This window comes from Leptinotarsa decemlineata, unplaced genomic scaffold (genome assembly GCF_025532065.1).
Source record: "Leptinotarsa decemlineata unplaced genomic scaffold, Ldec_3_MD MMD2_tig00026282_RagTag_RagTag, whole genome shotgun sequence".
Classification (NCBI taxonomy): Eukaryota; Metazoa; Arthropoda; class Insecta; order Coleoptera; family Chrysomelidae; genus Leptinotarsa; species Leptinotarsa decemlineata.
The window spans coordinates 1,003,160-1,021,566 of NW_027412668.1; the positions used below are offsets into that span (position 1 = coordinate 1,003,160).

At 35.0% G+C, this 18,407-nt stretch overlaps 2 protein-coding genes across 2 annotated transcripts in view; one reads left to right on the forward strand and one right to left on the reverse strand.

The window, feature by feature from the left end:
- The window catches only part of LOC141484601 (uncharacterized), a 28,072-nt gene extending 26,612 nt beyond the window's left edge, over window positions 1–1,460 (reverse strand). Inside the window, exon 1 of the mRNA XM_074179581.1 lies at window positions 1,257–1,460. The gene's annotated coding sequence lies outside the window, so the exon portion shown is untranslated. The remainder of the gene's footprint in view (window positions 1–1,256) is intronic.
- The window catches only part of Epp (Ecdysteroid phosphate phosphatase), a 69,966-nt gene that overhangs the window by 41,531 nt on the left and 10,028 nt on the right, over window positions 1–18,407 (forward strand). Inside the window, 6 exon segments of the mRNA XM_023156215.2 lie at window positions 12,070–12,304; window positions 12,864–13,033; window positions 14,186–14,294; window positions 14,297–14,382; window positions 14,384–14,410; window positions 17,910–18,228. Coding sequence (XP_023011983.2) covers window positions 12,070–12,304; window positions 12,864–13,033; window positions 14,186–14,294; window positions 14,297–14,382; window positions 14,384–14,410; window positions 17,910–18,228 — 946 coding nt within the window.

Consider the following 18,407-nt stretch of genomic DNA (forward strand, 5'->3'; position numbering starts at 1 on the left):
TTTACAGTCAATCACTTTTTCGCACAAAACAGTATGATCATTTAATTTTTTGCTGACTTGAAAAATAATTGAGGCATCTATCATAAAAAATTTTTTGTCTTTCTTTTTGTTCAATTGGTTACTTAATAATCAAAACATGTCTTTGATTCAACAATAATGGAATTTAATTTCAGTCTCGTCATCGTCATTAATAGGTGGAGCTCTTAATCGTTCAATTTTGGAAAATATTTGTCTTGAATCAATAACAAATTAACATGTCTGTCTCGTTTTGTTGTCGTGAGTCTGGCAGGTACCACTACAAAGATGATTTTTCCTTTGCTTGATTCAATTCAAGTGTAAACATTAACAGAAATATTATTAAGTTTTTCAAATTTGGAAATTTGATGTAAATCCATTGGAGTATTTAGCCCTGTAGTATTCAAAACTGTAGAATAGTGTGGATATTTTGACACCCTTTGTGGATCTTTTGCTACAGGATACAAGGCGCTAATAATACTCCAAAAGAAGCACATTTCGTCATTGTTTTATACATGAATGCATGCCTCTTCCTTGCGATTTCTTGCGGCAGTGGAATGAAAGAAGAACCATTACCAATCACATATTTATTAACTGCTACCTCCAACAAAAGAATTTTACTCAAAGCCCACCCGACTGTTGTTCTTCAAATTCGCCTAATTTATTCAATATAACATCCACAGCGTTTTCATTGTACCAAGCAGTCAAGTCCGTACCTGAATCGATAACTTTATTTGGTGTACTGAAATATTTGCGATCAACAATTTCCCCATCATTTGATTTTTTAATAAAATCCCCTGATAAAGTAAAATTAACTTTGAGGCATGACATTTGTTTCAAAATTTTGGAAATCTCACGTTTGAATAATGGAAAAGCATCGTCTAGAAACTTTTTAGGATCTTTATGAGTTAAATTGATGATTACCCCGTTGTTACTCTACTATTGAAAACATTGTTAACATTTTGCCACTTCACCCTGGAGCTTCGTCGCTTCAAACCCGAGCCTGTATGTTTATTATTCATCATTCAATTTTTGTAATTATTTTCTTTTTTTTCTCCAACCGAAAATTTTAATTTTTTCATAGCTAAAACACATTTCCTTATATGTTTATTATTAAATTGTATAGCTTGTTTGGCAATATACTCTGAATAATTATCTCTAATGACTAAAAGGTAATTATCAATTACCGACTTGGTTTTGGAAAATCAATCATTTGGATTTTATTTATTGACATGACTCACCGATATTTTGTTCACAAATGAAATTTTTGGTATGATGAGTAGGTTTGGAAGCTGCAGAGAATTGAATCTCGTTCTGTGGAAACTGTTGAGATGGTTCTGGAAGCTGCTGTGATTTGAAACTCGATGTGGAAAGGTTGCTAAGACGATTTTGGATGTAGTTGTTGAGATGACTCTGAAGTTATACAGCACACGTTGATGAAGTGTTCTGAAATAAATTTGATTTTCAATGCAAATATACACCAGAGAAAAATAAAATTCAAGAGTGGGGGTAATGTGTTTCATGGAGTGATTGTGAAAAATGAGCGAGCTACAGTTATACTTAAAAAAATCAACTGTCATTCAAAACAACTAATTCAAAACATATATTCTGCAAGTACTAAACACATAAAAAATATTGAAAACACTTCTTTATGCAGATCATATCTATGAATAAAAAACTTTTTGAGTCGAACAAAAAATATAGTATACAACCACAAACTCTATACTTATATTGACAAAGAAAAAATGCAGTACTAACCTTAATTTCGTATAATTTCAAATGAAACAACACGACAGCGCATTTTCCTGATACAAAATTCTTTAAATGGGGGTGATACTCCTCCGTCACTCGGTGTGGTAACAAATTGTTGTTGTTGTTCCCTCTCCACGACTGAACTTGAATTTTAGAAAATCCACCTGCGAGAAACCAAAAATAAAAAAACAATGTTTCAAATTATACACTCTGTCAATAAACGTCAACATGAATTAAAGTTATTCGTAACTTACTATGCGTTTTATTCAACTAGAAAGCTGCTCACAAAATGAGCTTCTGTTTACTACATAAAAATGTGTATATAAACAAGATATGGCATTGTCAAAGGCAAGTAGATAAAATACGAGAAAAACTCTTATTCAGCTTGGAGGATTCTCGAGTAAAATTCATAATCACGTTTTCCGGTTCTGAGGCTGCCATCTAACATCAAAACAAATTGTGCGGTACAATAATTACTGTAAGAGATAGTATTCGAGAAAAATGGATGTCAGCAATTACCGGTTCTTATCTTTTATTCATTATTAAAGATTGAGAAATATCAGTAATTGTTATTCCTTATCTTCTGATGTATGTAGGATAAAAATAGTAGTCCAGGGTTGGCTTGAGGAATACGTAAATACCTCTGAACCGTTTTGTATTACAAAATAATTGAAAAAAACGTTAATCCTCAAAAACTATGTATATACTCAAGTATATTAATCTGAGAAAAATTTTGGAAAATTAATGATAATTCAACAATAACTCTCACGACCTTTGAATTAAATTAAATTTGAATACATTCTTTTGTGAAAATTCACGTATAACAAATCTTGCAATAAAAATTCATAAAGTGAACATGAAAAACACTTACTTTCAGATAAAATCGTTGCACTTGTCACTAGTATCACTGATACAACTAACTCATCATTTCACCTCGCAGAAGGTATTTATGTGATGACATATTTCAAAATCAAACAAAGAGCCTTTGTTCCGTCGCTTTGAGAACTGCATATCTCTGGGTGCTGATTCGGCATTGACAGTGATCAATGTCACCTTGGCTAAGAATAGGAAAATAGGTGATGACATATTATGCAATCAAACAAAGAGCCTTTGTTTCGTCACTTTGAGCCACGTTAGGACAGGCTATTTTGGATTTAGCAAAGACTACATCTATTCTTTCCACTATGGGTATATGGCTGAGCGTTTCGGAGAGGACTGCACCGTTATGTATACTGATACGGATTCCCTCATCTATGAGCTGCGTCAGGACCCCTATACAGTTATGAAGGAGGATTGCTTTACATTTTTCGATACCTCAGATTATCCCTCTGACAATATATATGGAATACCCTGCGTCAACAAAAAAGTTCCCGGCCTTATGAAGGATGAGAACAATGGTATTCCGATGACGGACTTTGTAGGTTTACGAGCCAAGTTGTATTCGACTAAAAGGTTAACAACTGAAGCTAACATAATAAAACTGCAGCGGAAGTTAGAACTTGATGAATATGAAGAGGACGAAATTCGTAATATAATCTCTAACTACGGCATGACTAAAAAAGGCAAAGGGAGTCAAGAAATCTACCATGAATACCGATATCACCTTCCAAGACTACATTGACTGCCTAGAGAACTCTATGGTGAAATGTGTGAAGCAGCATCTCATTAAAGCAGATAAACATCAGGTGTTCACGATAGAACAGCAGAAAAATGCTTTGAGTTCAATGGATGATAAGCGCTACCTCATACCAAACTCAGTTGAAACTCTACCATGGGGACATTATTTAATCGGCGAAGATATGATGGATACAACTTGTAAATATATTTTTCTATAATAAAGATATCTTTCAACATTCACGGTTTTATTTCCATGATGTAAATCTGAAGCAAAGATTGTGGTTATGATAGGCCTACTGGGGAGACTTCCACATTAAAAAAAGGTAACGCATCAATAGTTCTTCTACCTCATGGGTGATGTGGAAATGGACATCAATAGGATTGGGCGGTGTAAAACTATATATTGAACTCGATCAACATTATTCTTACAAAGGAGGTGAGAGTGGCCAAATCTGAACAGCTTGCAAAGGAGGTGAGAGTGGTCAAATCTGAAAAGCGTGCAAAGGAGGTGAGTCTGGTCAAATCTGAACGGCTTGCGATGGAGGTGAGAGTGGTCAAATCAGAACGGCTTACAATGGAGGTGAGAGTAGTCAAATCGGAACGGCTTGCAATGGAGGTGAGAATGATCAAAACCATTTTAGATTTAGATTATGCTGAGAGAAATTAGAGCATATCCGAAACTGAAAACGAGTGGAGAACATTTTTATTGATAAACAGCTAGTCGAATGAATCGATTTCCATTGTTTATACTAGCCTTATCGCATATTCCTTGGAATTTCACCCATATTCGGTACGTTCACATATTGAACAGAAATTATTGTAGTCGGAAGTACAAAATTTGTTTTTCAGCATCGTTGACGACATATTCTACACTCTGAGGCTGAAACACTTTGTCTTGAATGTATAAATTATTCAACTGCTTGAGAAACCATTTTCTTTTCCTCATATAATTGAATATCTTTACTTATTTGTTGGACACGTCTCTCAAATTCCTCTACTTTACGTCTGTATTCTCTGAATGCCATTATAATACTAATTTTTGTTTACCAACGACGTACGGAAGATCGTTTTCCTTCGAAACTTATGCAAAAATGAAGTATTTTGAAATGTCATTGTCGAATACTTCGCTCTCCCATTGTCCTCACGTTGAGTCCACAACGCTTAACCTCTCGATACTTTTGAATCTCCTCTTTCTCCTGACGATGCTAACTTGGTTAACAAAGATACGAGACTTCCGACATGTTGGAACGCTAGACTTCTGTTGAATCGACATGTTTTTTTCTTAAATGATGTATTTGAAACGCCCTGTATACACATTAATATCATATTTCAAATCGACATGTTTTTTTCCTTAAATGATATATTTTGACGCACCCTGTACACTTCGATGTCATATTTTGTTTTTCAATAATGTATTTTGAGATACCTTGTACACATTGAGGGATCGCACGTTGAAAACTTACAGCCTCGTGGAACTGTTATGTTTTTTCTTAAATGATGTATTTTGACGCACCCTGTACACTTCGACGCCATGTTTGTTTTCAATGATGTATTTTGAGATACCTTGTAACATTGAGGGATCACACTTTGAAACGATACAGCCTCATTAATCTGTAATGTTTTTTCTTAAATCTGATTCATTATTATTAATATATCACTTTCGCGCTTCCAATTTTCGTCGAGTAGTTCACGATTAATTCCAAAACCGGCAACGCTACATTGCCCCATAAACAATGATTTATTGTACAACTGGCAACGCCGAACCTGACATGCTGGCATGTATTAACATTTGACAGATGCAGTCTTATGAGTCTAGTGTTTACAGTGTCCTTCTTCAACCAATAGATAGTTCAGCTAGTGACTCATAGATGACTCTGTGTATTCTATAACTTAATTTTCAAACCGGCAACGCTACATTACTCCATAAACATTGATTTATTGTACAACTGGCAACACCTGCTTGCACTAGCAACCGGTAAATCTCGATACCATCTCCATCTCTCTTTGCATCGATTACGTCACACGCGCCTCTCGCTCTTACACACACATACACATCTTTACATGAAATATTAATTATTTCCCAAATCTAAGTATATTTTCCTATCTTCAATATGATAATGACGATTACATTCTACGGAAATCAAAAATAATGCTGTCAAGTATAATGAATGAGTCAATTTCGGTCCCGACAAAACTAACGCTATAAATACCCAACATTCGCAGTTAACTTCAATATCTTACGATGGTGTAGAGGCTAAGGACAATGTCTACGGCGCGGACGACCCAGGTTCGAATCCCATAACTATAAACTTTTTTATTTAAAATCACGTGACTGAAGGGGGCCGAGGGAGCTGATAGGTTAGGTGGAGTACCAAGGGGGCCGATAGGTTAGGTGACGTACCAAGGGGGCGAGGGGCGGAGTTCCACGCTCAAATCGCTACGATACTCGTTCCATCCTGCGTCGATTTCGATGACGCTGATAGGTTACCCCCACTCCCGGTTTTGAATTTCCCGCTGTATGCGTGATAGCTGATTGGTTGACTGAATGACGGTAAAAGTGGAGGTGGTCTGAAGTGGGCTTTGAAGGCTAAGGCTAAGTTTACACATAATGGACGTCTGACAGTGACAAGGCGCTGACCTTTGCACCTTCCGTGTGGAGTGGGCCTTAGGGACCAAAATTGCCAGAATGAACCTCCATAAGAAAATACATGGGGTTTTGATTTGGAAGCCCTGCTGCCTATATACTTCACTGCAAGTAGAAAACGACCAGAACGCTCATAAAATCTTTTGTTGCGAACCTTTTGCGATAAAAAATAGGGAAGACCGGTAAATATTATAAACTCGCCAGCTATGGCAAATCATAAAACGAAATTACAACAATTTGTATGAGCACACTGTTAGTGTTTTGCATATATTACTTTATTAGAAGACAGAGCGTAGTTGCTTGAACCGCGAAGTTTGAAAATACTTCAAACTGTTCCCATGAAAACAAAAATTGATGTGGTTTTCCAATTTTTCATAGAGAAGGGAAATTGACATCCTGTATAATCAACTATGTCAACAAAACAACTGAAAATTATGATGTATCGAACACTTTTTTTTAAATCTCTACGACGCGGGAGCTACCAATATATTTATAGAATGATACGCCACTGCGTTTCCCCCTTTGAAAGCTACATACGACACCAGCTTTTCGATAAATATTATTAAGGAGAGGATTTTGTCTCAGTGATGCGAATTTTACCTGATATTGTTTCATTATTATTTCCTTCCAAAAACCACAGACGGAAACGTAAACGCTCAGAATAAATATTCTAGTCGAAGTGAAATCCTCACGAAAAATGTTTGCTTATCTCTCTGGCAGTGTGCTGATAAAAATTCTCGGTTTTTGTCTGAATTTCGGTCTAGCAAGGAAGCAGCAGATTTCTTTCGAATACTAGTCGATCTTTTGTCAGTTCTCGATTAGCTCTTCGAAACAAAAGACGTGTACCGAAAAATACCATGTGGGGCTAGCAGAATCGGGTAAATATCAGTTGTTTTTTTCAATACGGGTCTGGCTTTTATATGGTCGCTTAGAGAAATTCAGCTATAATAGGAATGTTGTAATGGAATAATTAGAACGGTTGTACAGTGACAATATACAGGGTGTAACATAGGTACTTTAAAATATTCAAGTGACGTATTCCTGGGACAAGAAAAAAGTCTGTATAAACTTGTGTTAGGAAATACTTCGTTTCAGAGATACAGGGTGTTGAGAATGATTTTTTTTGTTCGTTTTTTAAAAATAACTTTTGCAAAATTTGGTACCCGGGGTTTTTTGACGTGGGAAATCATAATTACGTATGAATTTTCATGTGCCATCTAGAGAGCGCTGCGAACACTGTTATTATTTATATGAAATTGTCATAACTTTGTTGACGTTGAACTTTTGTTACTTTTCATTAAAAAAAAACCTGATTCACACACCTTTTCCAAGTAAATAAATATAGTTCAAAAAACTAAAGAACACGCTTCTAAAGAACATCGAACTAAAAAGTTGAAAATATTCATTTGAAGAAATTCATGTAAAATGGTTTCGAATTATATCAAGGAGGTTATATACAGCGCCATCTGCACGCTAATAGATGAAGCAACAATATATATATATATATATATATATATATATATATATATATATATATATATATATATATATATTATATATATATATATACATACAGGTGAGCTAATATAAAGCGTGTAAAAAAAGGAACAGTTCCTCAAGCACGCTGGAGGTGATCTTTTTCGAGATATTTACAATTTTATATATCGATGCACATTACTTAGCTAAGTGAAGTTTCTGAGAACATTTCAGAAACGGTATGTGGCGGATTTCGTCAAAAAAATAAACAACTTTTTCTATAAAATGTTTAACGAAAATAACTAAAATTGCAAAAAACTTATGACAAAAACCTACCATGTTTTGAAAAAGTTCAGCAATCTATATTTATCGAAAAATAATTCGTTTTCGAGATAAATATTGTTGACATTTTTTAAAAACACGGTTGGTTTTGTCATAAGTTTTTTGTAATTTTAGTTGTTTGTTACACTCTGTATATGTGATTTTTTCTTGAAAAAAATAATGGCTTTGAATGTACAAAAAATTATCCAGCGGAAACATCTGGACTGTGACGATCTATGAAAGCAAGGTTTAAATATTTATTTCAACTGTTCGGCTGTTGAAAAAAACTATCTTTTCAGAAAACTGAGTATGTATCTTGGAAAAATTGTTCCAGTCCTTGAAATGTAATTGTGAAATAGTTAAATAATACATAATCACGCACAAAATATAACGTGATAAAACACCGATAGAAACCACGGTAAAAAAATATCTCTCCGTCATGCAAATTGACGATTATTTCCGTTTATTTAGGTTCAAGGTTAGACAGGCCTATTTTAAAAATACCAGTCAGCTTTCGTCAATTATAGCATCGCTAAGGTTATCATGGTAAACGATCTCGGGTTGTTTTGTGACTGTACAGGAGATGTACAGGGTCTTCAATCGTGATAGACCATTCCAGTAGAAATTCCAGAATTGTTTTTGTTCAATCACTAGATTGATCTTTAACAATAGAATTTCAAAGTATACACAAAATGACACAATGAATAGATTTGTACAATAACGATAAAATTAAAAAAAAGTAGCAGATTTCATTGACATTCGCAGAAGCTCATAAATTCAAGGTTAAAGAAGCAGTTTTTTATTACGCAGTCTTTTACACCATGTAGATAATTGCTAAATGTTTTAGTGGACGTTTGGAACTTCATCAAGCATATCTGGGTTTGAACTGTGTTATTTCCATGTTGAAACCAAAACACAAACAGTGCATTTCTTTAATGTCCCCCCCCCGTTTCTTTTTTTGAACGGGGCGACGGGTGCTAGTGCTATCTGGGAAAAACATTAAACGAAAAGGGGTCTTATGACATATCGTTTTGAAGCTCCTGACAAATGCTTCACAACCCTAGAATATAATGTCAATATCTTCAACTACCTACAAAATGGCGAAACTTTTAATAATTGTCTAAATATATTAACGTTTAACTACATAATATGAGGTAATAAGCTTGAGGTCAGTTCAAAAGCTGCTCGAAATGGTTGCCTTGAACTTCTAGACATATTAACAGCCTATCCGATATTTCACGCCGAACATTTTGGAACACAGTAACGTCAATATCTCTACAAATATTTATTATTCTCTGCCGTATATCCAATATTGAAGCAGGTTCAGTTTGGTACACCTTTTGCTTCAAATGGCCCCATAGAAAAAAGTCAAAGGTGTCAAATCTGACAAGCGGGCAGGCCATTCTGTAGGACCTCGACGGCCAATCCAACGACCGGGAAAAGTATCCAATTGAATACTTACTTCATGATTGTTTGAACAAATAGTTGAGGAATTATTTTGTCATTAACATTTCCCAACGGTGTAACGAAAAAAATATATATAAAAATTGTTTCATAAGTTAAAAATTTGTGGAAAAATCAGTTTATTTTTTCTTGAGAGTAATAAAATGTCAGGTGCATTTTTGACCTTTGCACATTGAATTCTAAACCATTATCGGTCTAATCTAATGAAACAAAGTTTTCCTTTTCTTCTGAACTACACTTTGTATAGTAATAATAATAATAACAGGTCTTTATTCATCGTAATAATAAAATAAACAGTAGAAAGATATGATGAAACATAATATGATGAATGGGCGAGGTTCAGCTATTATAGCTGCTTTCAAACCTAACCTTTAAACTATAAAAGAATAAATGGTATCGTAAATAATAATAAATTATTATGAAATAAAATAACTATAAAATAACACAAAAAATGATAAATCGCGATATGGTAAAACAACATCTGGGAAATCGAAACCTATTTGATAAGCATGAGGACAGTATTGTGGTAACTTATTGACTCGTTGACATTAGAGCTTTGAGTCTTTTTTTAAAGTTCTTGAGAGGTAACTGTTTGAAGTCTACAGGTATGGTGTTATACAATTTAGCTGCCATGTATGAGAAACTACGTGTAAAAATAGCCGAATTATGATTGGATATGAACAAGAGGTGTTGATTGCGACTGTTATTGTTGAAAGATAGTGAAATGAGTTTATCACGCAGATAGTGTGTATGTGTATTAAAAAGACGTATGTCAAGTATTTATGACACAAGTTCGTATAGGTTAACATGCATGCGACCTCATACATCTATTCTGCACGCCAGAACCGTACTCGGCTCATTGGACAACAAAATTTCTAGCTCAAAGTTCCATTGTGTTTTCCTTTCCTAGGAAAATTTTGTCTAACTCTCTGTATATGTATAAAAAACCGTATTTGAAGTATTTGTGACGAAAGTTGGTATATGTTGTTATGCGTGCTACCCCATACAACTATTTTTTGAAAGTGATTGACAATGTTTCATGATGAATTTCACTAGTTCGGGCTTTCAGTGTCTAATATATTAAATGATTTGAAATCTCCGAAACAATTAAAAAAGAAGAATTAAAAATTGAAAATTAATAGCTGAAAATAACAATTATATTAAGCGAAAATAACCTGAAATGAAATGATAGTGAAGAAAAAGCTATCCGAAGATGGGAACCTGAAAGAGAGAACGAATCTACCTATAGAAGTAATTATGGAATTACTAGGGTGCTGTGTACGAAACTGTTATTTCCAACTGAAGGACGAATTCTTTACACAAGATGAGGGACTGCCAATGGGATCGCCACTTTCACCAGTCATAGCCAACATATATATGGAGTGGTTTGAAACTCTGGCCATTGAAGAAGCCCACAAGAAACCTCGAGTCTGGTTGAGATATGTTGACGACACCTTCATAATATGGAACCATGGGAATACTGAACTAGACGCCTTCTTGAAACAAATCAACAGCGATAGATCTTCTATCACTTTCACAATGGAGAAGGAAGTCCACAACGAATTGCCATTCTTAGACGTTTTGGTGAAGAGGACCGACACTAAATGGGAAACATCTGTATATCGAAAACCCACTCACCAAGACTCTATTAGACCGTGCTTTTAGGCTCTGTAATACGAAGGAAGATCTCGAGAAGGAACTAGACATCATCAAAAATGATCTTCAACGGAATGGCTACTCCAAAGCGATGGTAGAAAAGAGTTTGGCTAAAAGAAAGCAGGAGCCTCGCAAGGAAGAGATGCCGTCACAACCAGTGCTTGCACTTCCCTACATCAGAGGATTATCGGAGAGGATAAGAAGAATTGGTTCCAAGTACAATATCAGAACCTGCTTCAGATCTGATAACATTATCCGTAGCAGCCTCATGTAAACCAGGCCACCAAACGCGGACTGCGATTCCAAGAATTGCTTTTACCGGATACACTGTGAGTGCGGAAAATCCTATATTGGTGAAACTAAGAGGCCATTGAATGTTCGCATTGCCGAGCACAAGAAACACACAGCGAGGGGAAACCAGCAAATCAGGAATGGCAGACCATGTTTGGACCCATCAACACAACATCCAGTGGTCCCAAGCTGAGATCATACACAGAGAGGAACATTGGTTTAGGAGAAAATTCAAGGAAGCCGCATACATGCTGTCCAACAACGTATACAGCCAAGCTAGCGTAGAGATACGCAACATATGGAAACCCATCATCAAGCGAAAAATGGCCAACTCCCGCCAAACGGTCGTCTTCCACTGAACCAGTGAAGCGGAAAAAATGGAAAGTGGGGATAAGTGAAAGTAGTCGAACGACCCATAAATAGTCATCTCTCGGAGGAATCAGTCCAGTCATCACCCGAAGACGATTGTAGATACTAACAATCGAAACGTCGTGACCCAACGTGGCTTGGAATCTCTTGACTTTTTATTTTATTTCAGGTTCATTTGTATTTCTTTATTTTTTGTTCAATCGTTCTATTTTTACTTGTATTTTATTCCACTATTATTTCATGTCAGGTTATTTTATTTTTTTAATATAATTGTTATTTTCAGCTATTAATTTTTAATTCTTCTTTTTAAGTTGTTTTGGAGATTTCAAATCATTTAATATATTAGACAATGGAAGTCCGAACTAGTGAAATTCCCATACAACTACTCCAGAGTCGTACTCAGTCCATTGGTCATCATAATTTCGCGCTTATGTTCCATCTTATGTTTTGTCACTCATTTTTAGGTTATACATGCCTACAACCCTACGGAATCCGACGAACTCGACCTCCGTACAGGTGACTACGTCTACATTAGTGGGGAAACTCTAGCCAATTCTCCGGACGGTTGGGTAGAAGGCACTTCCTGGTTAACGGGCCAATCAGGGTTATTGCCAGAATCTTATACGGAACGTACTGCGGAATCTGACGCTTGGACACTACACAAAAAGATCTCTTTGAATCAAACGACACCCAGTGAAGGTATGGATTTATTATTACTATTATTTTGTGAATGGAATTTGGATTATGTTTTCCGAGCCACAGCTCTCAAGCTCGTCCAGTCTCATCTTACAAATAGGTACCAATATGTTGAAGTGAACAACATAAAGTCAGACCTCAAAGAAATGGAGCATCATCTTCCTCGGGGCTCCGTTTTGAGACCACTTTAATTCTTGATTTGTTAAAAAAATCACTTTTGTTTGTTCTGAGACAATCAAATAATGTATTTTCTCTTATTGTAAATATACAATATAGTAATGCGTTTGAATCACACCATCAGAGAAATGAAAAAATTACTTGCATTAAAAAATTAATAAAAAAATGGTGGGCCACTGTGAGATCCCTGTGGTATACGAGATGTTACGTGCTTGTTCGAGAAATTTTGACCAAAAACAATACTGTTACGGTGCCCCAGCCTCCAAAATCTCCGGGCAAGACTCCGTGTGACTTTCCCCATTTCAAAAAATTGGGATAACTTCAAAGTGCGGCTTTTTACTAGAACTATCATTTTGTAAAATGATTTCCAAAAATTTGTTTTCAGCCAGTAAGGAATCTACGAGAAACATCATGTCTGTTCCCAACCAAGACGCATACATTCCTTCGTTACCCCCGATGGACGACGAGGTTATGTCTGGGAGGTCGATACCGGCCAGCGAAAATATTTACATGAACATGCTGGAGCTGAAGAAGAAAGAAGGGCTGCAGAAAGAAGTGAGTTCTCCGATTATCATATAGACTTTACATATTATGGAATACATCGTAAATTTTACAAGAAAAGAATTTTTTACTTTATCTGAAGTATGTTATCATTGTTTTCCACTGTTTTTCTGGGTTTATAACATCCCATAATCCTTCTAAAATGGTACACTAATTAACTGAAGATGACCCTGATCGAAGAACCAAATTCTGCGAAGTCGTGATGGAAACCATTGCAAGGCATCCTACCTATCTCCACAATATTTGTTTTAGTGACGAATGTAGATTTTTTTAAACGGCAATGTTCACAAAGAAATTGCCGTTATTGAACTGACACCAACCCTCACGTTTTCCTGGAAACACATACCCAATATCCAGAAAAAAATAACATTTGGGCAGGAATATTGGGAAACCATATTGTAGGACCTCTATTTATTGATCAAAATTTAACAGGGGAACTGTATTTGAATATGCTGGAAACTACTGTTGACCCTCTCATCACTGAAATCGTCGAAGCGAATCCTAATGGATTCGATATGGATATTGTATTCCAACAAGATGGAGCACCACTACATTACTCCAGACAAGTGAGACATTATTTGGATACTACTTTTCCCGGTCGTTGGATTGGTCGTCGAGGTCCTACAAAATGGCCAGCCCGCTCGCCAGATTTGACACCTTTGGACTTTTTTTATGGGTCTATTCGAAGCAAAAGATGTACGAAAGTTAACCTGCCTCAATTTTGGCTATACGGCAGAGAATAATAAATATTTGTAGAGATATTGACGTTACTGTGTTCGAAAATGTTCGGCGTAAAATATCGGATAGGCTGATACTTACTTCATGAAAAACACTAACTGAAACAATTTTCACTGTGACGACTACAAAAACTGCGACTTTGTATACAAGGTAGGAAGAAAAAGAAACTAATAAAGCGGCATGTTTGCTTTTTTCTCTACTCCACACTGACGTCATTTCACACACCCACATATTGCCGTTAGTCTCACTCTTACACAACACCACACCTACCTTGAGTTGGGTGTTCCACAAGGTTCCGGTCGTAGGTCTGAAAATGGGAAGAAGCGTGGGAGTTTGATGCAGAATCGACCTAGTCTATCTACTGCGATCAGTTTATTTCACCATCACTTTATTCTTTATTATTTTCAGTCGGCAGCGGACGGTTCACCGCGTAACATCTTCATAATGAGGCACGGTGAGAGAGTCGATTTTACTTTCGGCAGCTGGGTTCCGCATTGCTTTGACGAGTCCAACAACTACACCAGAAGGATCTCAATATGCCGAAAACGTTACCTTTCAGGAAAGACGGGGCCGAAGGATATTTGGGATACCCCTTGACCAATGTGGGGGACTGGGGTACTGCAGGCAACCCTGGTAAGTGAAACGTAATGTTACTTTTTTACGCAGTGTTCATTAGGTGCACCGAATGGTTTCTTTGGTCACTGGTCAAATATTAGGCAACTTTCTAGGCATAGTTCTTTGCTCCAGTTAAGAGTAACTTAATCCCCAGCCAAACTAAATGGGGATCCTCAATTTGGGATATTACAGCATGGATGAAAGCTTATCATGGGATCTGCAAATAAAAGATGTCTGCAACAAACTAAACAAGACATTCTTTGCTTTAAGGCAAATTAAATCATGCATGGACACAGCAGGTCTACTAGAAATCTACTTTGCTATGGCATATTCACATATATCGCTCAATATCGTAGCATGGGGTTGCAGTAATGAATTCATCAGAGTATTCGTAGCACAAAAGCGCATAGTTAGACTAATTTTCAGCATTGAATACCGAGACACCTGTAACCAGTATCCGTTTGGGAAAAATTATTATCGGCTCCCTCCATATACATTCTTTAATGTATAGGATTTGCTAGATCTAACATCCATGAACTAGAAACAAACGCAACGGTGCACAGTTGCAACACACATCATGGTGATGTTTTGCGTATTCCAAGTCATAAGTCAACGAAATATAAAAAGTCCCCTTTGTATAGTGCCATAAATCTGTATAATAAATTACCAGAGCAGATCAAACAAATTACCTCTGATAAAGTGTTTCATGGTAGTGTAAAGCCATTGCTGCTGCAAAAATGTTACTATAGTTGTGATGAATTCCTGGAAGATGATTTCTGATGAGCACTGATTTTACTTATTTTTTTCCTCTTACTATTATTCAGTCTTATCTTCGACGCCTATATATATATATTATTATATATATATATATTATATATATATATATATATATATATATATATAATATATATATATATATATATATATATGTATATATATATATTATATATATATATTAATATATATATATATTTATATATATATAATATATATAAAATGGATAATCTTAGCGACTGGAGAAATGTACAGCAAAATGGATTAACGGGGTCTCTCAGTCAAAAAATCAAAAATCAAATCTCTGTTCTACTTTGCCAAGCTTTCGCTTCTAATGGGAAACTTCTTCAGGGCAGTAAAAATGAGTTAAAAACAATAAATTGAACATATAAACTGACGTAGAAGGTTGAACATGTATAGGATTTTTTGTTTTTTTTTTTTTTGGTTTATTTTCTGGGGGAAAACTTGAACATCCATAAATTTACCAGTCATAAATCACTTATCGAGGAACTAGTACAAATCAAAACACAACAAAACCAAAAAATCCTATACATTTTCAACCTTCTACGTCAGTTTATATGTTCAATTTATTGTTTTTAACTCATTTTTACTGCCCTGAAGAAGCTTCCCATTAGAAGCGAAAGCTTGGCAAAGTAATCCATTTTTGCTGTATGCTGGTAAATTTATGGATGTTCAAGTTTTCCCCAAAAAAAAAAAAAACAAAAAATCCTATACATGTTCAACTTTCTACACATTCCTAGAGAAGATCTAACACAAAGAAGAGTACCTGATGCAGTACAAATACAGGTAAATTTACCTAAAGTACCTGAAATACCTGAGTTAAGACGCTCTGACTGTATAAAGAGGCAGACGACAGGATGACAGCTTGGCAAAGTAGAACAGAGATTTGATATTTGGACTGAGAGGCCCCGTTAATCCATTTTGCTGTACATTTCTCCAGTCGCTAAGATTATCCATATATTATAATATATATATATAATATATATATTATATATATATTATATATATATATATATATATATATATATATATATATATATATGCCCTGAAGAAGCTTCTCACTAGAAGCGAAAGCTTGGCAATGTAAAGCAGAGTTTCCATTTTACTATATATATATATATATATATATATATATATATATATATATGATATATATATATATAATATATATATATATATATATATGGAATAACGGGGTCTCTCAGTCAAAAAATCAAAAATCAAAACTCTGTTTTACATTGCCAAGCTTTCGCTTCTAGTGAGAAGCTTCTTCAGGGCTATAATTTATTGAGTTGTGGGTTTTTTTGCCAATGAATAAAATTACAAATCATACTTACAGTAAAAATGAGTAAAAAACAATTAATTGAACATATAAATCGACGAAAAAAGTTAAACATTAATGGAGTATTTTGGTTTGACAAATGTCATACCTTCACATAAATGACATTTTCAATGGGCATGATGATCTGATAATCTTTGACTCTAAAGGGAAAGTTGATTGATACACTTTTCATTATTTTATTTATTTATAATAAATGAAATAATGAAAATAAATTATAGGCTCTGAAGAAGCTTCTCACTAGAAGCGAAAGCTTGGCAAAGTAAAGCAGAGTTTTTGATTTTTTGACTGAGAGACCACGTTATTCCATTTTACTGTACATTTCTCCATATTATATATATATATATATATATATATATATATTATATATATAATATATATATATATATATATTTATATATATATATATATATATATATATATATATATATATATATATTGTTTTTCACTCATTTTTACTGCTCTGAAGAAGCTTCCCATTAGAAGCGAAAGCTTGGCAAAGTAAAGCAGAGTTTGATTTTTGATTTTTTGACTGAGAGACCCTGTTAATCCATTTTACCATACATTTCTCCAGTCGCTAACATTATCCAATTTATATATATATATATATATATATATATATATATATATATATATATATATATATATATATATATATATATATATATATAGATGAGTTTTTCAAATTCACTTCGAAAATTATTCAAATTGATGTGTTTCAAACCCTGGGTTTTAACTTTTAAAGGGATTTGTTTCTAATTCACATATTGGCAACAGCGCCTATATCAAGTTGAAATAATTTATACGTGCCTAAATATTCTACTTTAAAAAAAGAAAATTATCTTTATAAATCAACAATTAAGGCAAAATATAAATTATAGTTCAATACCACCTCCGCAATCCACATAAACAACAGTTGTTTTGTTATTTATTTATATAGAGGAAGATAGGTTAGGTGCACAAAATGTCATATGTCACAGAATGTCTCAGAACTCGGAATATAAGTAAACAGAACAGCACGCCTCTGAAATATGTCATCTTTGTATGTCTCATACAGGAAACAGATTCATTGTCCTTTATCAGCTATAACTAATGTTGCCACATGGTGAAATAGAAACGAATCCCTTTAAATGTTGAATGAATTATTTCTATCCTCTTTTTTAAGTATTTAAATAATTTTTTAAAGAAAAAGGTTGAAATGATTAGTTTAAAATGCGTTGTTTTAGAGCTCTCTTATGAAAACTACTTGATTTTCGTCAGGAGGAACTTTCCCCATTGTACAGTAATCATTACGTATCAGAAAAAAGATATTATGTTAAAGTATCAAACCCTGACAAACGACACTTTATCGATCCCTGCCTCCATCAACATCTCAATTTCCAGCTGGGCGAATCCTTCAGAGAGAAAAACATGGACATCCACTACGCGTACTGCTCTCCAGCGTTGCGCTCCATCATGACCTGCGACGGTTTTCTGAGGGGCCTCAACAAGAAGGATCAAATAAAGATCCGTGTGGAGCCTGGTCTGTTTGAGTGGACCGCCTGGTACAAGGACGACGTTCCTGGTTGGATGTCGATCGAGGAACTCAAGAACTGTGGTTACAACATCGATGAAACCTACGTGCCCTGCGTCTCCGTCAAGGATGTGCACGAGTATAAGGAAGGCTGTGACCAGTTTTACGCGAGGAACGCCATCACCAGAAGTGAGTATTTTCGGAACTAACTGCATTTTATGGGTTTTTTTCAAGTTCATTTTGAAGTGAGATTTTTGCTCGGCATACTCGCTATACGATAGCTAGTATTTTGACACCTGAAGATGTTATTGCATAGCGAAACACGTGTCACGGTTTGGAAACTGTCAAGTGGAAATCTCACATCCAAG